Source organism: Simochromis diagramma, unplaced genomic scaffold (assembly GCF_900408965.1).
Source record: "Simochromis diagramma unplaced genomic scaffold, fSimDia1.1 OVJJ01000421.1, whole genome shotgun sequence".
NCBI classification, from domain to species: Eukaryota; Metazoa; Chordata; class Actinopteri; order Cichliformes; family Cichlidae; genus Simochromis; species Simochromis diagramma.
The window spans coordinates 1904999-1923732 of record NW_024387250.1 but is presented as its reverse complement, the minus strand read 5'-3'; the positions used below and the strand labels follow the sequence as shown (position 1 = coordinate 1923732).

General features: G+C 40.8%; 1 protein-coding gene across 2 annotated transcripts in view; it reads right to left on the bottom strand.

Annotated features, from left to right (window-relative positions):
- Positions 1–17771, bottom strand: part of slc35f3b (solute carrier family 35 member F3b) — a 54613-nt gene extending 36842 nt beyond the window's left edge. Inside the window, exons 1-2 of one of the 2 annotated variants that reach the window (XM_040001038.1) lie at positions 15292–17771; positions 14186–14400 (exon numbers count right to left, since the gene is read on the bottom strand). In XM_040001038.1, the coding sequence (XP_039856972.1) occupies positions 14186–14400; positions 15292–15401 (325 nt within the window). In that variant the 5' untranslated portion in view covers positions 15402–17771. Of the gene's footprint in view, positions 1–14185 lie in introns of both variants that reach the window. The other variant, XM_040001037.1, reaches the window with a different exon arrangement.
- Between the last annotated feature and the right edge of the window lie 963 nt (positions 17772–18734).

Here is an 18734-nt window from a genome sequence, read left to right as displayed (position 1 = left end):
TCTGAGCACTAGCAAAACCTATCATCCCATCCACTACAGCAGAAGGTGTTTGGAGAGCCTTCAAAAGACCAGCAGGTGTGCGTGCTGTCATCAGTGTAATATTCACACTCTTTTTCTCCTCCAGTTCCCCTTTTTCACTCCAACCTCAAACACCGAGAACAGCCAGTCAGTGAGTGAGCAGTCAGTGCTGGACAAAAATAGAGCTTGATGCCTTTGTGTTCCCATAGCTGTAAAATGCACAGCTTTGTGTGCGTGTTATAGCATTTATGGAGGAGCTGCTTTCTTCATCAGCTGCTGATGGAGTTTCCTAAATGAGGCAATTCATCCTTCAATTGAAAGTAGATCTTATTACAGGGTAGTCTCCTCATTATAAGCGTAGCGTAAGAAAGATATGCGAAAAATATCATGTTTAATTCTTTGCAGTAATTACCCTGGATTCAAGGGTGGAAAGGAAAGAGAGGTGCGCTGCATTTCAGGGCTTATCTGATTTTCAGACCATTTACGCCATTTAGCCAGGATATATAATGATCATGTTCAAGCTGGGGAAATGTAAAACTCTTATTTAAAAATAGCAGACAACTCAGTAAACTCAATAGCCTGTCATAAACACTATGCTCCTCACTAATTCAATGCACAAATCATTAAACTGATATAATCTAAAGTTCTCTAGGAAAATGGGAAATAGGTGCAGCGTTTTGCTGGAACCTATATGAAAATACAGAATATAAATAAGGCAAAAACACTGAATCTCTTAGCCAAGCTTTCTTGTAGTTTCTTTAAGTAGTCTTCAGGAATAGTTCTCCAGGCTGCTTGAAGGACATTCAAAGCTCTTCTTCGGATGTTGTCTGCCTTTTCTTCCTTTCTCTGTCAAGATGATGGCACACTGATTTAATACTGTTGCACTCCAGGCTCTGGGGAGGCCAGTCCATCACTAATATTGCTACACTGTGGGGGTTCCCCCCCCCCCCAGGTATGTTTTTACTGCATTGGCAGTATGTTAGGGATCATTGCCATGCTGAAAATTTAAGCTGTTGCCCAATAAATGCTTTCGGTATTTAAATATACAATTTAACATTGGTTCTTTGCTAAGTTGTCTGTTAGGTGTAGACACAAGATTGGTCCGTCCTTTGAGTTACTTTTTCCATGCTTGAGGGATTCATAGGTCAGTGTTAAGTTGTTTAACGAAGGAAAACAAAACTCAAATTCCTCTGAAAATGGTCAGGTACAAGAATTAGACTGAAATGAGTGAAAAAAGTAGTCAATGTCCAAAGAAAAATCTATAAGCTTGGAGAACTATTGCTCATGGCCACTTTAAAAAGTTACAAGATAGTCTGACTCCTTGGAAACAAAATATAAAGAAATTAAGGCGTGAGACTTTTGCACATTTCATTAAATGTTACCATATTTATTCTTGATCAGGAAACAATAATAGCAGCAAATTCTCAACACAGTTTTCATCCTGTGAACTGATCTGTCAGAGTACTGGTTTTAAATGGCGGTGTGATACTTGGGCAAATGGAGGCTTTTGCTTTCTTTGATTTGAATAAGCATTCTGATTAAGTAGCTGCTCTGTACATGTAGTGGGCTGAGAGATGTGGACCAGTCAGTTCCCTGAGGGTAGAGGAGGTTTAAGCCTTCCTGGCTCCTTCTGCACTCCCCCATTGGCTGTCAGTTCTGATCCACGTCCGCAGCTCCTTTAATTGCCTGATTTCCTGACCCAGCGTTGGATACTTTGTGCGCTGAGGGCTGGAAGGCTATAATAATGACTTATAGTGACATGCACGGGGAAGATTCACTCCCTCGGCTATGGCATCTCTCACCATCCAACTACAGCCCCATTACAGACCTCTTAATTTAATACTTAAATCCTCCCATTATGCTATAGAAGAGTGTTTCTCACAGAAAATTGACTTTCTTGGAAGACACCAAAAAGTTTCAGTTCAGATGAAACCATCTGAACCAAATCAAGGAAGATACTTTTTTAATCCCCCCTGTGCAGACTTTGCATAAAACTGAATCTTTCTGCACGTTTTAAAGACAACTGAGATGCATTGATATTGCTTTAATCACAGTACAGATCATTTTCTTTCAATTATGCATTAATATACTGCACTGAGACTTTAAAGCACAGCAACACTCATAAAAACCAGTCATCTGGGGAGTTTTCGAAGCTTACATTGGGTTATCGTTCATCACTGAGAAACTCATTGAGGAACCAGGGAGATAGCTGGATGTCTGGTGGCTCATAGCTTCTAGAGTCCACAGAAAATCAACTGCTTACACTCACTCATTAGTGATACTCCTGCGAGCGTGCCAATAATCTGTGAGATGGAAGAGGAGATTGAGAGACTTGCCTTGACAGCAGCGTGCTCCTTATAAGTGTGATTCTGATGTGGTATTACATCTGTATAATCTTATCTATTTCAGTTTACCACCGCCATCCTTCTATTTAATTTGAACCTTTCGGCTGGTTGAAGTCCAAACTTGTAATACGGTAATTAGATCTCGTTCTAAGCAGGCCATAAAACCAAAATATCGCTTTCAAAACAGATTAAAGGCGCTGCCTGTGCAGTGCTCACTGATGATTATTCCCCTCTGAACAATTTTAGACAAAAGGAATCAGCTGTCAAATGTTTTACCAGTGATAAGCGGTGATCATTTTCTCTTGCAGAGACTGGCCTATCATAGCCCGTGGCCTATCACACGTTATGCAGGGTGTATAGGAGGTCTCTATCATCTAGATATAGAAATATATTCATCCTGTTAGTCTTTATTGTTGCTATTCTTCCAAAGCACGCTCTTTTTCTCTGACAGATCTGTCCAGGCTTTTCGTGGCTTTTGTTCCTCTCTTAGGAAGCAAGTCTGTCTCACACATTCACAAGTAGCTTGCACATCGAGTATCATCAGGTAACACTGGAAGGAACAGTTTGACATTTGGTGAAATGTGCTTACTCGCATTCTTCCTAAGAGTCAGGTAAGAGGATTACCCAAACGGATGTCTGTGTAAACAAATCTGTACAAAACACAGAGGCAGGAAAATGTGGGGTTTTATGCCTAGGTGAAAAAAAAGTATGCAAATTTCCCAAAATGTCAAACAAGTCCATTAATCCTGGGATTGAGAAAAGTGACAAAGAGCGAAGCTGCTTCATTGTGAAGAGTGATGTACAGTGTTAGCATGAAAAATTATCCGTCAGCTGCAACAGCTTCCTTGTGCTTTCACTGTAATGTTTTATCCCTGCTTCCCCCCGGGCTGCATGATTACAACCCTCCAGCCCCAGAGCACTAACTGTTCGCCATCTTTTAAAGACAACAGAAAGCACAGCTAAGACCAGCTGATAAATAAACATTGTGCCAAATGAGTCTGTTTACCAGACCTTGCAGCATTCATAGCTGTTCTTTCCCTTGCAAAAGACCACAGAACATGCATTCAAGTGTCATACTGTATGCTGAGATCAACAGCAGTGATGGTACAGACCAGTTTCTCTTTAAGAGTAAAGACACTAAGCCAGATGAACTTGTGGCCGGGAGTGGCTGGACTTCAAGTTTCAAGAGTATATCACTGGCATTTGTGCAATAAAACTGCAGCTCTCTCTCTGTTACAAAGCTTCAGTCACAAATACATTAACATATATAACAAATAACTTCCAGACACATTAAATAGGTAAATAGGAAAGAGGTGTACGCAGATTTTGCATGACTACAGTGCCAGAAAATAGATAATAGTGCATTTTTTAAAAGGTTCTTTAGTTTTGTGGATAATCATGCACCATAAACTATATGGCCATGGCTTTGTGCATCTTTGCTACCAGCAAAGTCTTGTATCTGGACCGTATGTAATCCAAACATATAACGCCCTCTGGTATGGTAAAGCGATGCCGAGTGTGTCAATGCCACAGCTAAGGTCAGTCAATAACTGGTTCAGTCGTTGGGCATTTTTAAGTTGCTTGTAAATCAGCAATGCTGCCAAATAAAAACTACAGATCCATTATGAAATACTGTATTTTTAATCTGTATAATAAGGTTTGATGTAACTGTGCTCTCAAAACTAGGAGAACCTGTGCAGATACTGAACCCCAGGATGCTCTACGTATGAATGTGTGTGAATGTTAGATAGGAAAAAAATTCTTATGAATGAGTGGATGAGACACGTTGTATAAAAGTGCTCAAGTAGAGTAGAAAAGCGCTTTATAAGAACCGGTCCCTTCACACAGTCTTGATTGCAATGATGCAGTCTCACAGCCCGATGTTAATGATCAACAAAGTTGTATCCATTTCTAACAAACAGTTAAATACTGACCGTATATCTGCAGCAACACATCAGTTTAGCACACTCAAGCACAATATTACTATTCGCTTACTTAAAGTGATCATAATCAGCTATGACCTTTAAAAGCTGTCCCTTTATCCTGCTGAAATACTTCATGCAATTTATCAACATCGGTGTTTATTCCCGGGGACAAAGTATCAGGTTTAAAACAAACACAAATTAGAACTTGAAAATGAGTCATCAGCTCTTTGCTGTGTGCCTCTGGTTAACGTGACTCACTAATGCAGATGAGAGGAGCGCTGACCCTGGAGAAACTGCACAGAGTGTGTAGATAGTGTGCTCTCAACAGTGTTCAGCAGATTCGCTGCCCTTTGTTTTGATTCGCTGGCGGTAAACGGGCTCGTTTCGCATTTTCTGCTTATTGGATAATTACCTTGTTTTTGGTGTAGATGACACACATTACTGCATGTTTTTCACTGATAAAGCCTTAATGCTCGCACACAGCTGATCTTTGAAGCAGACTTTAGTGTGATGCTGAGAAGTGATGCATGCAGCTGCCAAGTGTTGCTGGGAATCCCCCCATGAGAAAGAAAAAAAGAGTCAGGGAGGGGGAAGGTAGGAAACTCTAAACTGAGATTAAGCAGGTGTGCAGGACAAGTAGGCATTTATAGATTTATGACAGTATTAACTGTGGTCCTGCTCCTGGAAGCTGGCTAAAAATGTACCTCCACATGTAATATATTTATCTACAGTATTATCTTTAGGCCACTATACTCACAAAAGAAGGTTTTCAAAACTCTTGCAGTATTTTAGTACATACACAAATATATTTATTATTTTGTGATTCCACTTCTAAAAATCCATCCTTTCCTTTTACCTCTCTTATCCTCAGGAAAATAACTTTTTAACCATGTTTATTAGTTGGTTGATACTTTAGTTTTCCTCTCATTTTTAGGCAGATAGTCTGCATGGCTAGTACAAAAAAAGGTCAATTCCAGGTCTGCAATGAAATGCAATGACAATGTGCAAGCGGCTTGAACCTGCATTCCTTCTAATATGCAGCAAAGAGCACTTATCTGGTTGCGAAAGCACAGTTTTATGTATTTTTTGTTAGAAAGCACATTAGATCTCACTTTATTGCCTCAGTAAACACGTTTCTCATATGTTTCTATGCTAGATTAACATATTAGACCGCCAGTGGGTGATGTCAGGGTGACTACAACTATCTTTTATATAAAATCTAAATTTTGCAGTTTATATAGTACATAGCTGTTTGATCCATTAAAACAAATTAATAAATAAAAATAATAATAATGACTTTATTTATATAGCACTTTCAAAATCCATGTGACAAAGTGCTTTACAAGAGCAACAGAATAAAACAAAAGTGCATATGGTGCTAAGAGGTCAGGCGTGTAGCTGGGAGCAAGGCCACGTAGGGTCTCAAAGATAATCAATGTATTAAAATTGATTCGGAAACAAACTGGCAGACAGCGTAAAAACACCAAAATGGGAGGGGCAGTGATGTAATACCATCTCTTTGTTCTAGTTAAAAGCCTGCCAGCTGCAGTCGTTCAACAGATTTTCTGCTAAGGCGCGAAGAAGTAAAAGCACGTACGAGCACGTTCGTGTCTCTAAGTGTTCTTTCGAAAAAGATTGGATTTTTTTTAAAAATATTCCAAAGATGATAAAAAAATACAACTGTGTTAGTTGTTTTGCAACCAGCTTGAAAGTTTTCCTCAATTTTTTTGAGACATACTTCTCTTCCAAGTATGTAACTAACTTCTCCGAGTCATTGCTGGATTTTACGGCACTTTTAGGCCTGACTGTAATAAGAAAGTGAGCACTGGGGAGAATAATGTGGTGATCATGCAAAACCGGCAGAAAATGAAAGGAATCTTTGTTTAATGTGACCGAGAAATGGAAAGAGGTGAGAAAAGAGGCCGCAGGATATTACCCAGTCCAGGACTTTTATAACTAGATATAACACTGCTCCCTAAAACCACAGGACTGACATATAGAAGGAACTTCTTCCTTTCTAAGTTTTCCACACTTTCACTCTTGACTCTTACATCTGTGCCAAGCATCAAGATTAAATTCCAGTCTTGTTTTTAATGAGGCACCAGTTTTTTTAACGATGTCTAAAGGCAATGAGCAGAGTGAATGGAAACACAAGTCCAATGTATCAACATGTTGTGGTTTGGAGAAGTTACTGAACCGTTGTGTTTGTGTGTATCAGTGTTACGAGCTGCCATCTGTATTCATCTTGTATATCAAGCTGCCCAAAATAAGCCTCCTAATTACTCGCACAACCCCATTTACACTTTGCTCTTCCGGCTCCCAGGCACTGCTCTTCTGTGGCCAGCGCAGACAATGATGCACTGTGCAGGGCCACAGCAGACCCTGGATTAATTACGCAGAGGTAGGAGTCATCATTTCCCAACTTCTAATTAACAGCAGATAAAAGGAGTGAGAAGAAGAAAGGGCTGACAGCAGAACGGATTTGGCATTCAACTGGCAGGATTTCCATTACAAGGAAGAGCGAGCACTGAGAACTGAGCACTACAGCTGTACTTCAGTTTGGGCTGTTGTCGTCAGGATTAATTCTTTAAAACACAAGCACCAACAACGACAGCTATACAGCTACACCGCACGTGCATGCAATACATTTGAAACTGTCTCCTCTCTCTGAGTCCCTCTGCATGAAGCACCAAATCCTAACACTATACTATGTCAAAACCCACTGGACCTGCACACTCATTTACTACTCTACATCCACCACTTCTCTGCACTAATCTGCACCACTTTGGGTGACACTGAGAGCAGAGACAAGATTGGATTTTTTTTTTTTCCCCATCTTCAAAGTGTTTCTTCAGTAGCTGAACTGCAGCGCCACCCGTTCAATAAGCACAAGCTGGACTTCAGGAGCAGGTGTGTGATGATCTATGCATCCTCCTCAATTATGGATGCGATGTTACGCAAGAGGAGCTGCATCTACTGTACTGGAGATGGTAAAAAGCCAAAAATACACTTGTTCAGGGGAGCTTTTGCTTGCAGCACTTGGGCGCAATGTAAGACTAGAAACATTTGAGTCAACGTATGTTTTGTTGAAACACAGTAGGGACATTGTTTTGCGCGGGGACAGCAATTTGAAACTTTTGGCTGTAGCCCAATTAGATCATGTTGGACCAAAATAAAAAATGTGATCCTGATATATTCCAACAGAATCAGGCCAAAAAACTGTGTTAAAAATACACATACCTTGTTTTAAATAAGGACAAACTGTCAGAAATGTCTCTCGGACTGAATAGTGAGCCAGTTCTTTTTACTCTTCATTTCTCAGTCTCTTTGGCTGACTGAGAGCCGAGCGGGATAATTTGCTGTTAACTGCTGGTACTCCTGCAGACACAATGCCTCTGCTGCTTTGGTAATTTGTAAAACTGCACTGTTATAGATTCTTAAATACCCAGAATTGTAGCAAAGCCCACTGCGCATGCCAACAATCCCACTGTAGCAACATGCCAGATTTTGACATTTGCACCACAACGATCTAATAGTTGCTTCAAACTCATAAATACTGTACATGCTCCACTGTTAGACCATTTACATAATAAAATAATAAATATGTCACGATTTTAAAGTCCTCTGGGTATCTAGGTTTTTTATAGTGTGTTCTATGTTATGCATATCACTAAAACATGTAGCAGTGTTTTAATAATGAATGCACGAAAGAAGAAGAATAGTTCACAGAAGAAGCTGTGCAGGGTACCCAGTGTTTACCTAAGCACTGCTCTGCTGCCCTCTCATTTCCTGTTACCCCTTTATGCTTCTTTGTGGATGACTCCGCATGTGAACAGGCAGAAATTTAATAGTGAATCTGTAAACAGATGTTCTCCTTCGACTGAGCATGATCACGACCCGTGCCTGCTCTGTGCGCCGAGTCCCTTGACCTGAACAGGGGCTACAGGATTGGAGAAAGCTGAGGTTTCACAGTGATAGATCCACTTGGCACAGAGAATAAAATAAAATAAAAATCTGTTTTCATTTATTCATTTTTTCCAGCTAATGATTGACTTTTCCCAGAGTACCTTTCAAAATTCTAAGACAAAACCTTAAACCCGTTTTACTCATCTGTGGACAAGACTTCTACATAAAAATGAAGACTGACTAAATCTGATCAAAACCTGCATTGCTCTGCATCTAGGAATGATGCCAAGCGGCTTATTCTTTTAAACTGGAAGTCTATCTCTCCAAGCACCTTATCACACTGGATTAATGAGATGGTATATATAAATATATATCATAATGATCCAAAACAAACCAGCAAGTCCACCTGTGAATGGTTCAAAACATTGAAGGCTTGGGAGGCGGACCTTAAATGTGATTGAGTTGCTTTGATATGACCTTTATTAAACAAGTCGTCCATCCTCAAAAACCCTTCAATGTGACTGAATTCAAACAATTCAGCAACAAAGACTGGGCCAAGGTTAGGACAACCAGTTATTAGGTTTAGAGGGACAGTTATTTTTTCACATCTCTATCTCTACTTTTAAGATTAGGCTTAAACTTTCCTTTTTGCTAAAGCACATAGTTAGGGCTGGACCAGGTGACCCTGAATCCTCCCTTAGTTATGCTGCAATAGACATAGGCTGCCGGGGGATTCCCATGATGCATTGAGTTTTTCCTTTCCAGTCACCTTTCTCACTCACTATGTGTTAGTAGACCTCTCTGCATTGACTCGTACCTGTTACTAATCTCTCTCTCTCTCTTCCACAGCATGTCTTTATCCTGTTTTCCTTCTCTCACCCCAACCGGTCGTAGCAGATGGCGCCGCCCCTCCCTGAGCCTGGTTCTGCCGGAGGTTTCTTCCTGTTAAAAGGGAGTTTTTCCTTCCCACTGTGGCCAAAGTGCTTGCTCATAGGGGGTCATGTGAATGTTGGGTTTTTCTCTGTATGTATTATTGTAGGATCTCCTGTACAATATAAAGCACCTTGAGGTGACTGCTGTTGTAATTTGGTGCTATATAAATAAAATTGAATTGAATTGAATATATGGCCAGGTGGGTTTGGACAACTTAATAGATGAAATAATGTCTTCAATGTCAATACTGTCGTGGCGGTCACAACATCTTCAGTCGCCTGTATTTTAGTGTCTGGCAGTGTCGGTGTGTTTTTTTATGCTGTGGCAGGATAAAAATCAAGAAATAAAATATTAAAATAAGAAAAAAAAGTTGGACTGCACCAATTCTCAGGCGACATCACTGCTGACGTGCAAAATGTGATGGAGAGTTGCCAATGCCAGTTTTTTCCCCTGTTTGTTTTACATTTTTGTTGGTTCTTGCGTCAGTTCTACGTCACAGCAGCTTTGAACATGTTTCCAACAACAAATTGGTGAAATGACAAAGTCTGTAAATTGTCATTTGCAGATAGATCAATATGAACAGGGATGATATCAGCTGATATCAAAGTCTGGTCCCTACATTGCTGCAACCTAAGGATAAGTACACTATGTCTATTTTTTGCTTTGTTGATTGAAAGCTGCATTTGCTGCGTTTACGCCTTCCATCATTTGTTGAACACTAATGTGGAAAGGAAATCTTTAGCTGTCGTTTAGGAGTTTTAAGCTAGTGTGCAAGCTGCATTCATCCATAGGCAGCTGGGCAGGTGAGACAGTGCATCTGCATAACTATTTCCACCTTTCCCCTCAGCTTCCAGAGAGTCGAAAGGAGTCATTCTCACAGTAAAGCCACACCTCGCCCACCCCTTCCAGCTGTCCTGTTACAGCGAGCAGCGAATCTGTATATGCGCATAGACTGCGCTTTCTCCAACCTGCTCCAGCGTTTGTGTCTCACCATGCCCAAACCCTGAGCTCAAAATAGAATCTAACCTCATTTCATGCCTCGTGAAGCTCTAAATTTGCACCAGAGGGGACACTACATTTGTGATAGATAGTGCAAATATATTAGAAGGAAGAGCAAAGTCTGTTTGTCTGACAAATTGTTCCCTTCTCTGTGGAACCTGAGAAACCAAAGGAGGCAATTACGCAGAAAAAGAAACGGTCTAATCTTAGAGAACAGCACTTCTCTCTGTGGGGAGGAAGTATGACGAGCAGACCAAACTTACGCCTGGAAACCCCGTCTTAGCAAAACTCTGAAAGGAGCAGCAGCAGCAAGCAAACTCTCTTTTTATGATGGCGCATTAAAATATCCTCAACATGTTCAAAAGCTACCACCTCACATTTTAGCACATTTTATATATCCAGCAAAGGTGAAAGAAGTTTAAGTAACTGCAAAAAAAAATTAGTTTAAAATGGTTTAAATGGTATTAAGCAGTAAAATATGTCTATTTTTTGTTAGCGTGTGTTTCACAGGCTCCTGAGGTAAAGAAGAAAGCGATGATACTCTCTTAATAAAGTTTTCTTGTACCTTTGAGAGTTATTCTGCTTCAGGGAGTCGCTCTTCACTCAAAATTTTAATCAGTCTTAGAAGAGGACATTCAGTTACGCTTAATTAATCATGATGAGGGCAGGTTTTATAAATGCACATTTTGTTCAAAGTCAGCAGAAGCAATGCCCCTTGGTGGTGCACATAAATGAGTGCGGTAAGTCAAAAGATATGTCTGCAGCGCTGAGACTACATTTGCTCTTCCACTTTGTTCCAAAGGAAGTTGGTTAAAGTGTCTTTTTCCTTTCTGTGCTGTCCAGTAACGGCTTCTTTAATCTGAGTTACAAAGTACACAATTATATGGACTTCCTACTAAAAACCATAGGCATAGAAAAATTGGGATTTTTATGATGATGTATTGACTGTAGATATCACGGCTTAATATATTCTCCCCAGTAACCAGTGACCTTTCCTTTGATCCAGACATCAATTTCTCCATCTGTGGCCGGAGTAAGTGTGTTTTTATCCCAAGCAGGGAAAATGGAACGATTTGTTGATCTTCACTAAAAGGGGAATTGATTAGTGGTATTTACGTGTTTGACAAAAGGTTAAAGTGAAAGATGCCACATTAGTTAAAAAGAGATTCAAGATACATGGTACGCAGCCAGACGAGCATGAAGTGTGAACATCAACACGTGTTAAACACAGCCTGTAGCTCCATCACACCCTAATAAGGAATAAACTGGAAAACTAAATTACCGGTACGTGCATCTAACACATCAAAAGCAAAACACTAGATTAATGTGTCTAGTGTGAGTTTGCATGTACACCACTAACAGGAAAGTAACTTAGAGCCAGGCCTGAAAAACAAGCAAGGTTTTCATGCTGTGCTCTGTTGCACATGCAGTAATTCTCAGAGGGCTATTACAGCCTCCTGCATGTGTGTGATCCCTGCAGACTCATATTCAGGATATTACTATGATCCATTAAGTCACACACACAGCTTTCATTCCCAGCCTGAGTCATGCCTTACTACTAGCTCCCACTTTCTCTCTTCCCCTCTCTCTCTGTGCTCACTCCTGTGTTAAAGAGCACATGTGCCAGTTTGGTAAGGCTGGTGGTAAATGAAACAAACAGGCAATTCTTTGCACTCTGCTGAGATGTACTCAGTCCTCCCACCTGTCTTGAAATTGGCTGCTTTCAGCATCAGTCCTCCACTCTTTAGCCATTAGCTACAGATTTTTGAGCTGCTCTCCAATCAACACGTAGCCTGCAGCTGTGTGCAAAGGATGGCTAGTGGGACCTCTGTCCCCACGAAAAACACCTGCGACACGGTGGTCTCAGAGGATCTGAAGGCTGTATTGATTTGGCCTGTAATAATTTTACTTTTGGACTGCTTTGTCAGAAACAGAAGAAAGCTAAAAGAATCCAATTTTTGGTACCAATCAATTGATATAAAAACAGTTCCAGTTTAACAAGCAATTTTTAGTGATGTCGTTCCAGAACAGCTACTATAATTATAATTACATTACATTAAAATTATGCAGCTACAGTTGTATAGAGCAGAATGAAATGCTGAAATTGTTTAAATCATTGTTCTTAATGATGTATTTAAGTCACCTGCACACAAAAAACATTGCTTGCAAAATGGGTTTTATATAAATATGTGATTTGAAACAGGCTGCTAGAAACAAAGTGTCTAAAGACAATTCTTTAAATTGGTTCATCGCTTGAGATAGGTGCTTTTTTATTCACTCATAGGTCAGTGTGGAAAACAAACAAACAAAAAAAATGTTTGGATGTGTGGACTAGACTGAAACTGAGCAAATAATAGCCAATGTCCAAAAAAAATACAAGCAAACAACTTTCAGAAATCCTGAAGAATATTGCTTAAGACCACTTTAAAAAATGACAAGATAAATTCAAAATGATTGAAATGAAGAAGAAATAAAGGGAGGGTTGATACTTTTGCTTACTGCTATATGCATATAAGGCTCTAAAGACCAATATTTCTCTATATTTGCTTTGTCTTTGTTTATTGTCTTGTTTACTCTTGGTATGGCCGGGTTAGCACTCACAGTGTTGAGCACTGTCGCCTCACAGCAAGAAAGTCCTGGGTTTGAACCCATGCTGCTACCGTTCTGCCTTGCATGTTCAACATGGTTTTCACCTGCTTTCTTCCACAGGCAAACACATGCATGGGGTTAGTTTAATTGGTGATTCTAAATTAGCTATAGGTGTGAATTTGAGTGTGAATGGTTCTCTGTCTCTGCATGTTAGCCCTGTGATAAGGTGGCGGCTTGTTCAAGCATGCACCCTGCCCTCTCGCCCCAGCATAGCTGGGATAGGCTTCGGTGCCCCCCTACCCCACGCTCACCGCAGCCATGAACTGAATAAGCAGAAAAAAATGGAAGGATGGATGGTAAGATTTTATGAAGAAAATGTGGGCTTTAAAAAAAAAATTGCTTAGAGTCAGTTATTGATATCTGTGTTTTTATTCCATTATTTACCTGAAACTTTTTATTTGAATAATTGAAGCATCTCACATGCCCCCTTTGATCAACATGCATATTTTTTTCATACTATAGATGTTATTTTTGTAAGGATATATTTGAATGTGAAGAGAAGCTGTCTTTTGAATTATATAGTGCTCTGAGTTCAGGGTGGCCATAGGTCTGTGAATTTTAAAGGAGCCTTGCAGCTGATTTACATTGCAGTCTCTTGTGAAATTTACAAACATAGTGCCTTCCAGCTATTTGGTGTCAGTCAGCATAATGTTATCTACTAAATAGTCACCCCAGTGAAACATTCATTAAGATAAATGGAGAGAAACTGGTTTGTCATGACACTACCATGCCAAGGAAGTCCAGGAGGCCACAGAGCAGGTGAAGCAAGACTGCAATCCAGCACATCATCAAGCCATCATCAGTAACAGGCTATAGAGCAGTTACAAGCAATTGATGTTCTGTGTAAAAGAAAATATGCAAATCTAGTGAAGCTATGCAGAGAAGGAAATGAAAGATGAAAATAAAAGCCACGTTAGCAACTTTTCTTTCTTCAAAGAATGAATTGCTCTGAGCAAAATTCTCCCTGTTTGACTTCAAGCTCAGCCAGCTCCACTGAAGCAAACATCAGCCCTGCCTTCTGCAGCAACCAGAAACACAGACTTTAACAGTTAATTCTCTGAATGGAACAAAACTGCATTCATATTAGTGTAAATAATAACGAAGATGCCGACTGATGAGCTTTCTCTGTGAAGGCCTCATAGTGTACAGTGCTTGGGCATGCTATAGTACCAAGTTCCGAGTCACCATAAGGGAAGCAGAGGGTTGGACTCAAGGGAACACACCAGGCTGATCTTAAATCTGTCAAGACTCAACATTAGCATAGTCTGAAAGTCAAGCCAGTGTCCAAGATAAGAAGGACTTTATAATCTGGTAGTACTTATATTTGGGCTACCTGACCTCTCTGGCCACTACATAAACCCCTCCATTCATGACAGCTAGAGAAATGTAACAGCTCCAGGTGTAACTCACTCTTGTAGCTTGCACTCCAAGGCTGATATCCATAATATCCGGTGATGCGCAATATTCGCTCCTCTATCGACGCGCTGTTGATGTCCTCAACTGAGCGGGAGGATTTGAGGTCTTCTTTGATAGCCTCGTCAACCACCAGGTACTTGAGCTGCCTGAGCTGAGGGCTGATGTCCGAAAGCCTTCTCGGGCTCACGTCGGGTGACTTGCGCATCCCGCTGGAAAGAGAGCACAAGGGGTGTTGAGAAAAAGTGGGGCCAGTTGGCAAAGGGAAGTGGGTCCGTAAAGCGTGTATATGAGTCGATGATGTAAGACTTCTCCTTGGGTAAAACAGGAAAGTCGGTGTTGCATATTCCATGGAGACCGGGGTTAAGGGCCGCTGCAACGCCTCCTTCGTACAGTACAGAAATCATCATCCTTCAGTGGCCCTGCGCGCGGCAACACTGGGAAGACACTAAGCAAGAGTGACTGCTCCTGCACTTGTTGTATACTATGCACTGTGCAGCGCCTATTATAGACTTATATGAGAGTGAAACTAATGAATCGATCTCGAGTGATTGTAGAGATGGAGAAGCGACATTTGTGACAGCTTCATGTAGGCACTGGACCACAAAACTGCGCCTACCCTACAACAAATGTGCTTTTATCACGCAAAGGAGATGCATACTTGGTGCCGTCTGTACACCACAAAGAAGAAGGGTCGAAATCTGCACTACTATGGCTCTGCTGTATGGAGTACCTGGCAAAAAGTAACGACGACCTGACAGCTTCTACTGGCATAATGTGACAGCAAAACATGATTTACTGACCCACTCAGAGAAAATTGGTGTGGAAAATGTGCCCCTGTGCAGACATCTCTTAAAGCACAGACCGTATAACCATTGCAGAATTGTAATATGGCTCCAAACAATTATTACGAGGCAGCAAAAGCAGTTAAGTATAAAGCATCAATCGAGATTTGGATATGTTTTTGTTTTTGTATTTTTTACATCTCAGCTCAATAAAGTCAATTTATTTGATCGTTGTAGCTATGAAATCAAGTGCGCAACAGGTCGTCCTGCCTCCTATCGATTGGCTTCACTGCATTAGTAAAAGTTTAAATGTCTTACAGCGGCATTAAAGTGGTAGGAGGTCCAAGGTAGCACATACAGTCCCGATGGGGCCGTCCGACCCGGTCCCACACAGTGCCCTCTCCATCGCCGTACATCCTCAGGGCCATGCAGCAGGGCAGCTACTGTGAATCCAAATCCCCACCAAGGCTTACGGAAACAAGTAGCATCGTCCTGCTTCTTCCCACCACCACAAACACATGCCTGCCTGGCTTCTACAGCACACACTGTCTCAACATTAAAAGGTAGTGCTGCGCTCTGGATGATGCCGAGTCCTGGAGGCACAGCAACAGCGTCATCTGCCGGATTCACGGGAAGCATCATCATGTGGAACATGCAGAGTGGACATTTGTGTGGCAGCTGTACGTTGCAGCACGATTTGCAGCTTATCGGTTGTAGCAACTACAATGCTTTAGAACTTGTCTCTCCTTTTTTAACAGTTCCCCTAAATAGTTCAAACAGGACCAGTCAGTCTCCCCAAGCTCAAGGTGGAAAAAAAGACAAATAAACCTGCTTCAAATGTGAAGTGTTTCTTGTATTTACTAATTGTGTCAGCTATTTCTGTCTCAGAGCCTTATCAACTCCTCTGAAGCTTTTTTTTTTAAATGACAGTGAAGCAGAATAATAGTAAATCAACCCAACTGTCTTGACAAAAACAAAAGTGTTTTTCCTACAGAAATGCACAAAAATCTGACATAGTCTCAGTCATTGTCCCGCAGTACTGCTTTTCTTTCCTGCATTGTTTTTCCAGTACAGTGGATAGATTGAATTTTCCTTCTTGAATGTTTAGGCTGTCACAGAAATATAAGCTACACACGTCCAGGCTGTTCAAGATGTTTCTTAGCACGCTGCCAACATCTTTACCAGGCTATCTTGTCCAGCAACTATTACTGCGGATTTGACAAGCCTCTGGGGTTCGCTTTGTTCTATTATTCATAAGTACTTTACCGAAGATCTCCAACAATGTTTTAAGGCGATAGCAAGGCCTGCGCTTCAAATTTCTGAGTGAACAGTGGTAGAAATTCAAGAAGAGGAGAAATCTGGCTTATTTTCACGAACACAGAATCAAAAACAGTCTGATGTGGTTGATTACATCCAATCAGAAGTATAGTCAGTGAGATAATTGCTCACTGATGGTGATTGTATCAACTAGGAAATTCAAATCAACTTACTAGAATAGTCCTGACTATCAAGGTATAAATGAATGTGGATTTATTAAATGAGAAACATCCTCACTGTTCAGCCTAAACATGATTCTCATTCTCTAAACATCTGACAAAGTTTAAATGAAGTCTTTCATTTTCTTCTTCTTCCTAAATAAACTGAAACAGTACATGCAGGTCAAGCAGAGACTGAAACTCTACCTTGCTTAAATTGGGTAGTGTTGTCCATACCTCTTAGGTCTGTTCTCCACCTGCTGCATTGCATCTGCATGCTGTGAGCTCCTCACTGCAGTGTGCCGACTGTGTTTTGAAGACGGGTTTTGCATGGATCAATGCAGCCACACCTCACACAGAGTTGTGGTAGGTGGTTGGCAAGGGCACCTGCCTTTACTTGAGGCAAAAAAAAAGCAGAGTCGAGTCATCGATAAGGAGGTCAACACCTCTCATTGACAGCCTTAGGGAGGAGAGGCTCAAGTTCATCTTGTATAATGCACCTCTCAACTTCACAGCTCAGCCCAGGCCAAATCGATTCTCACAGTTTGACTTTCGTCTTTGCCAAAACGTAATCATGTGGGCAAAATCCCTGTGATGCGCGGGTCGTACATATCAAAGCAGTCATTCTGTGCTATCCAGTACACCATCTTCCACTCCAGCAGACCTCTGATAGTGATCTAATTGATGCCCCGATCTACAGGACACTGCACTCCTTTCTAAATATGGCTCTGTCTTGAAATGAGAGCCAAAGCTCAAGGCCAAGAAACATAAAATTAGCCCAGTTTTTTTTTTTTTTTGCTAAAAAAAATCTTAAACAATCTATTTATTTCCCTAAAAGCAGGTCCAATAAACCTTTACATAGCTGACATTTTGTCCTGCCATTTTAAGAAAAGCAGAGGTGTTACTTACAATTTCTCCCTTCCATTAAATGTCAAAGCCTGCCTTCATAGTGGCAGGGCCCTGCATGGAGCTGCCCCACTTTAATAGAGCACATTCATTAATAATATGTGACGTCTGTGGTGGGTTTTGTTGCTACGTGACACGTCGAATAGTAAGTCATGAAAAAAGTATCTACAGTTTTCTCACAGAGAAAGGTGTAATATTATTAAAGGTGTACTATTATTTCATAGTTCCTGCTCCCTTAAATCATCTTATGTTACATTTCTAACCTTGAGAGAGAGTATATTACTTTTGTGGATTAGATTTACTCTTAAAAAGAACCTGTGAGGAACCTTGGAGTCATTTTTGACCAGGATATGTCCTTCAATTCACATATTAAACATATATGTAAGACTGCTTTCTTCCATTTGCGCAACATCTCTAAAATTAGAAATATCCTGTCTCTTAGTGACGCTGAAAAACAAGTTCATGCATTTATTACTTCCAGGCTGGACGACTGTAATTCATTATTATCAGGATGTCCAAAAAACTCACTGAAAAGCCTTCAGCTAATCCAAAATGCTGCAGCAAGAGTCCTGACAGGGACTAGAAAGAGAGAGCAGATTTCTCCTGTTTTGGCTTCCCTTCATTGGCTTCCTGTTAAATCCAGAATTGAATTCAGAATCCTGCTCCTCACATACAAGGTCTTAAATAATCAGGCCCCATCTTATCTTAATGACCTTGTAGTACCATATCACCCTATTAGAGCACTTTGCTCTCGCTCTGCAGGCCTACTTGTTGTTCCTAGGGTATTTAAAAGTAGAATGGGAGGGAGAGACTTCAGTTTTCAGGCCCCTCTTCTGTGGAACCAGCTTCCAGTTTGGATTCGTGAGACAGACACTATCTCTACTTTTAAGATTAGGCTTAAAACTTTCCTTTTTGCTAAAGCATATAGTTAGGGCTGGACCAGGTGACCCTGAATCCTCCCTTAGTTATGCTGCAATAGACGTAGGCTGCCGGGAGATTCCCATGATGCATTGAGTTTTTCTTTTCCAGTCACCTTTCTCACTCACTATGTGTCAACAGACCTCTCTGCATTGAATCGTATATATTATTAACCTCTGTCTCTCTTCCACAGCATGTCTTTATCCTGTTTTCCTTCTTTCACCCCAACCGGTCGCAGCAGATGGCCGCCCCTCACTGAGCCTGGTTCTGCCGGATGTTTCTTCCTGTTAAAAGGGAGTTTTTCCTTCCCACTGTTGCCAAAGTGCTTGCTCATAGGGGGTCATATGATTGTTGGGCTTTTCTCTGTATCTACTATACAATATAAAGCGCCTTGAGGCGACTTTTGTTGTGATTTGGCGATATATAAATAAAATTGAATTGAATTGAATTAAAAAAGCTTCT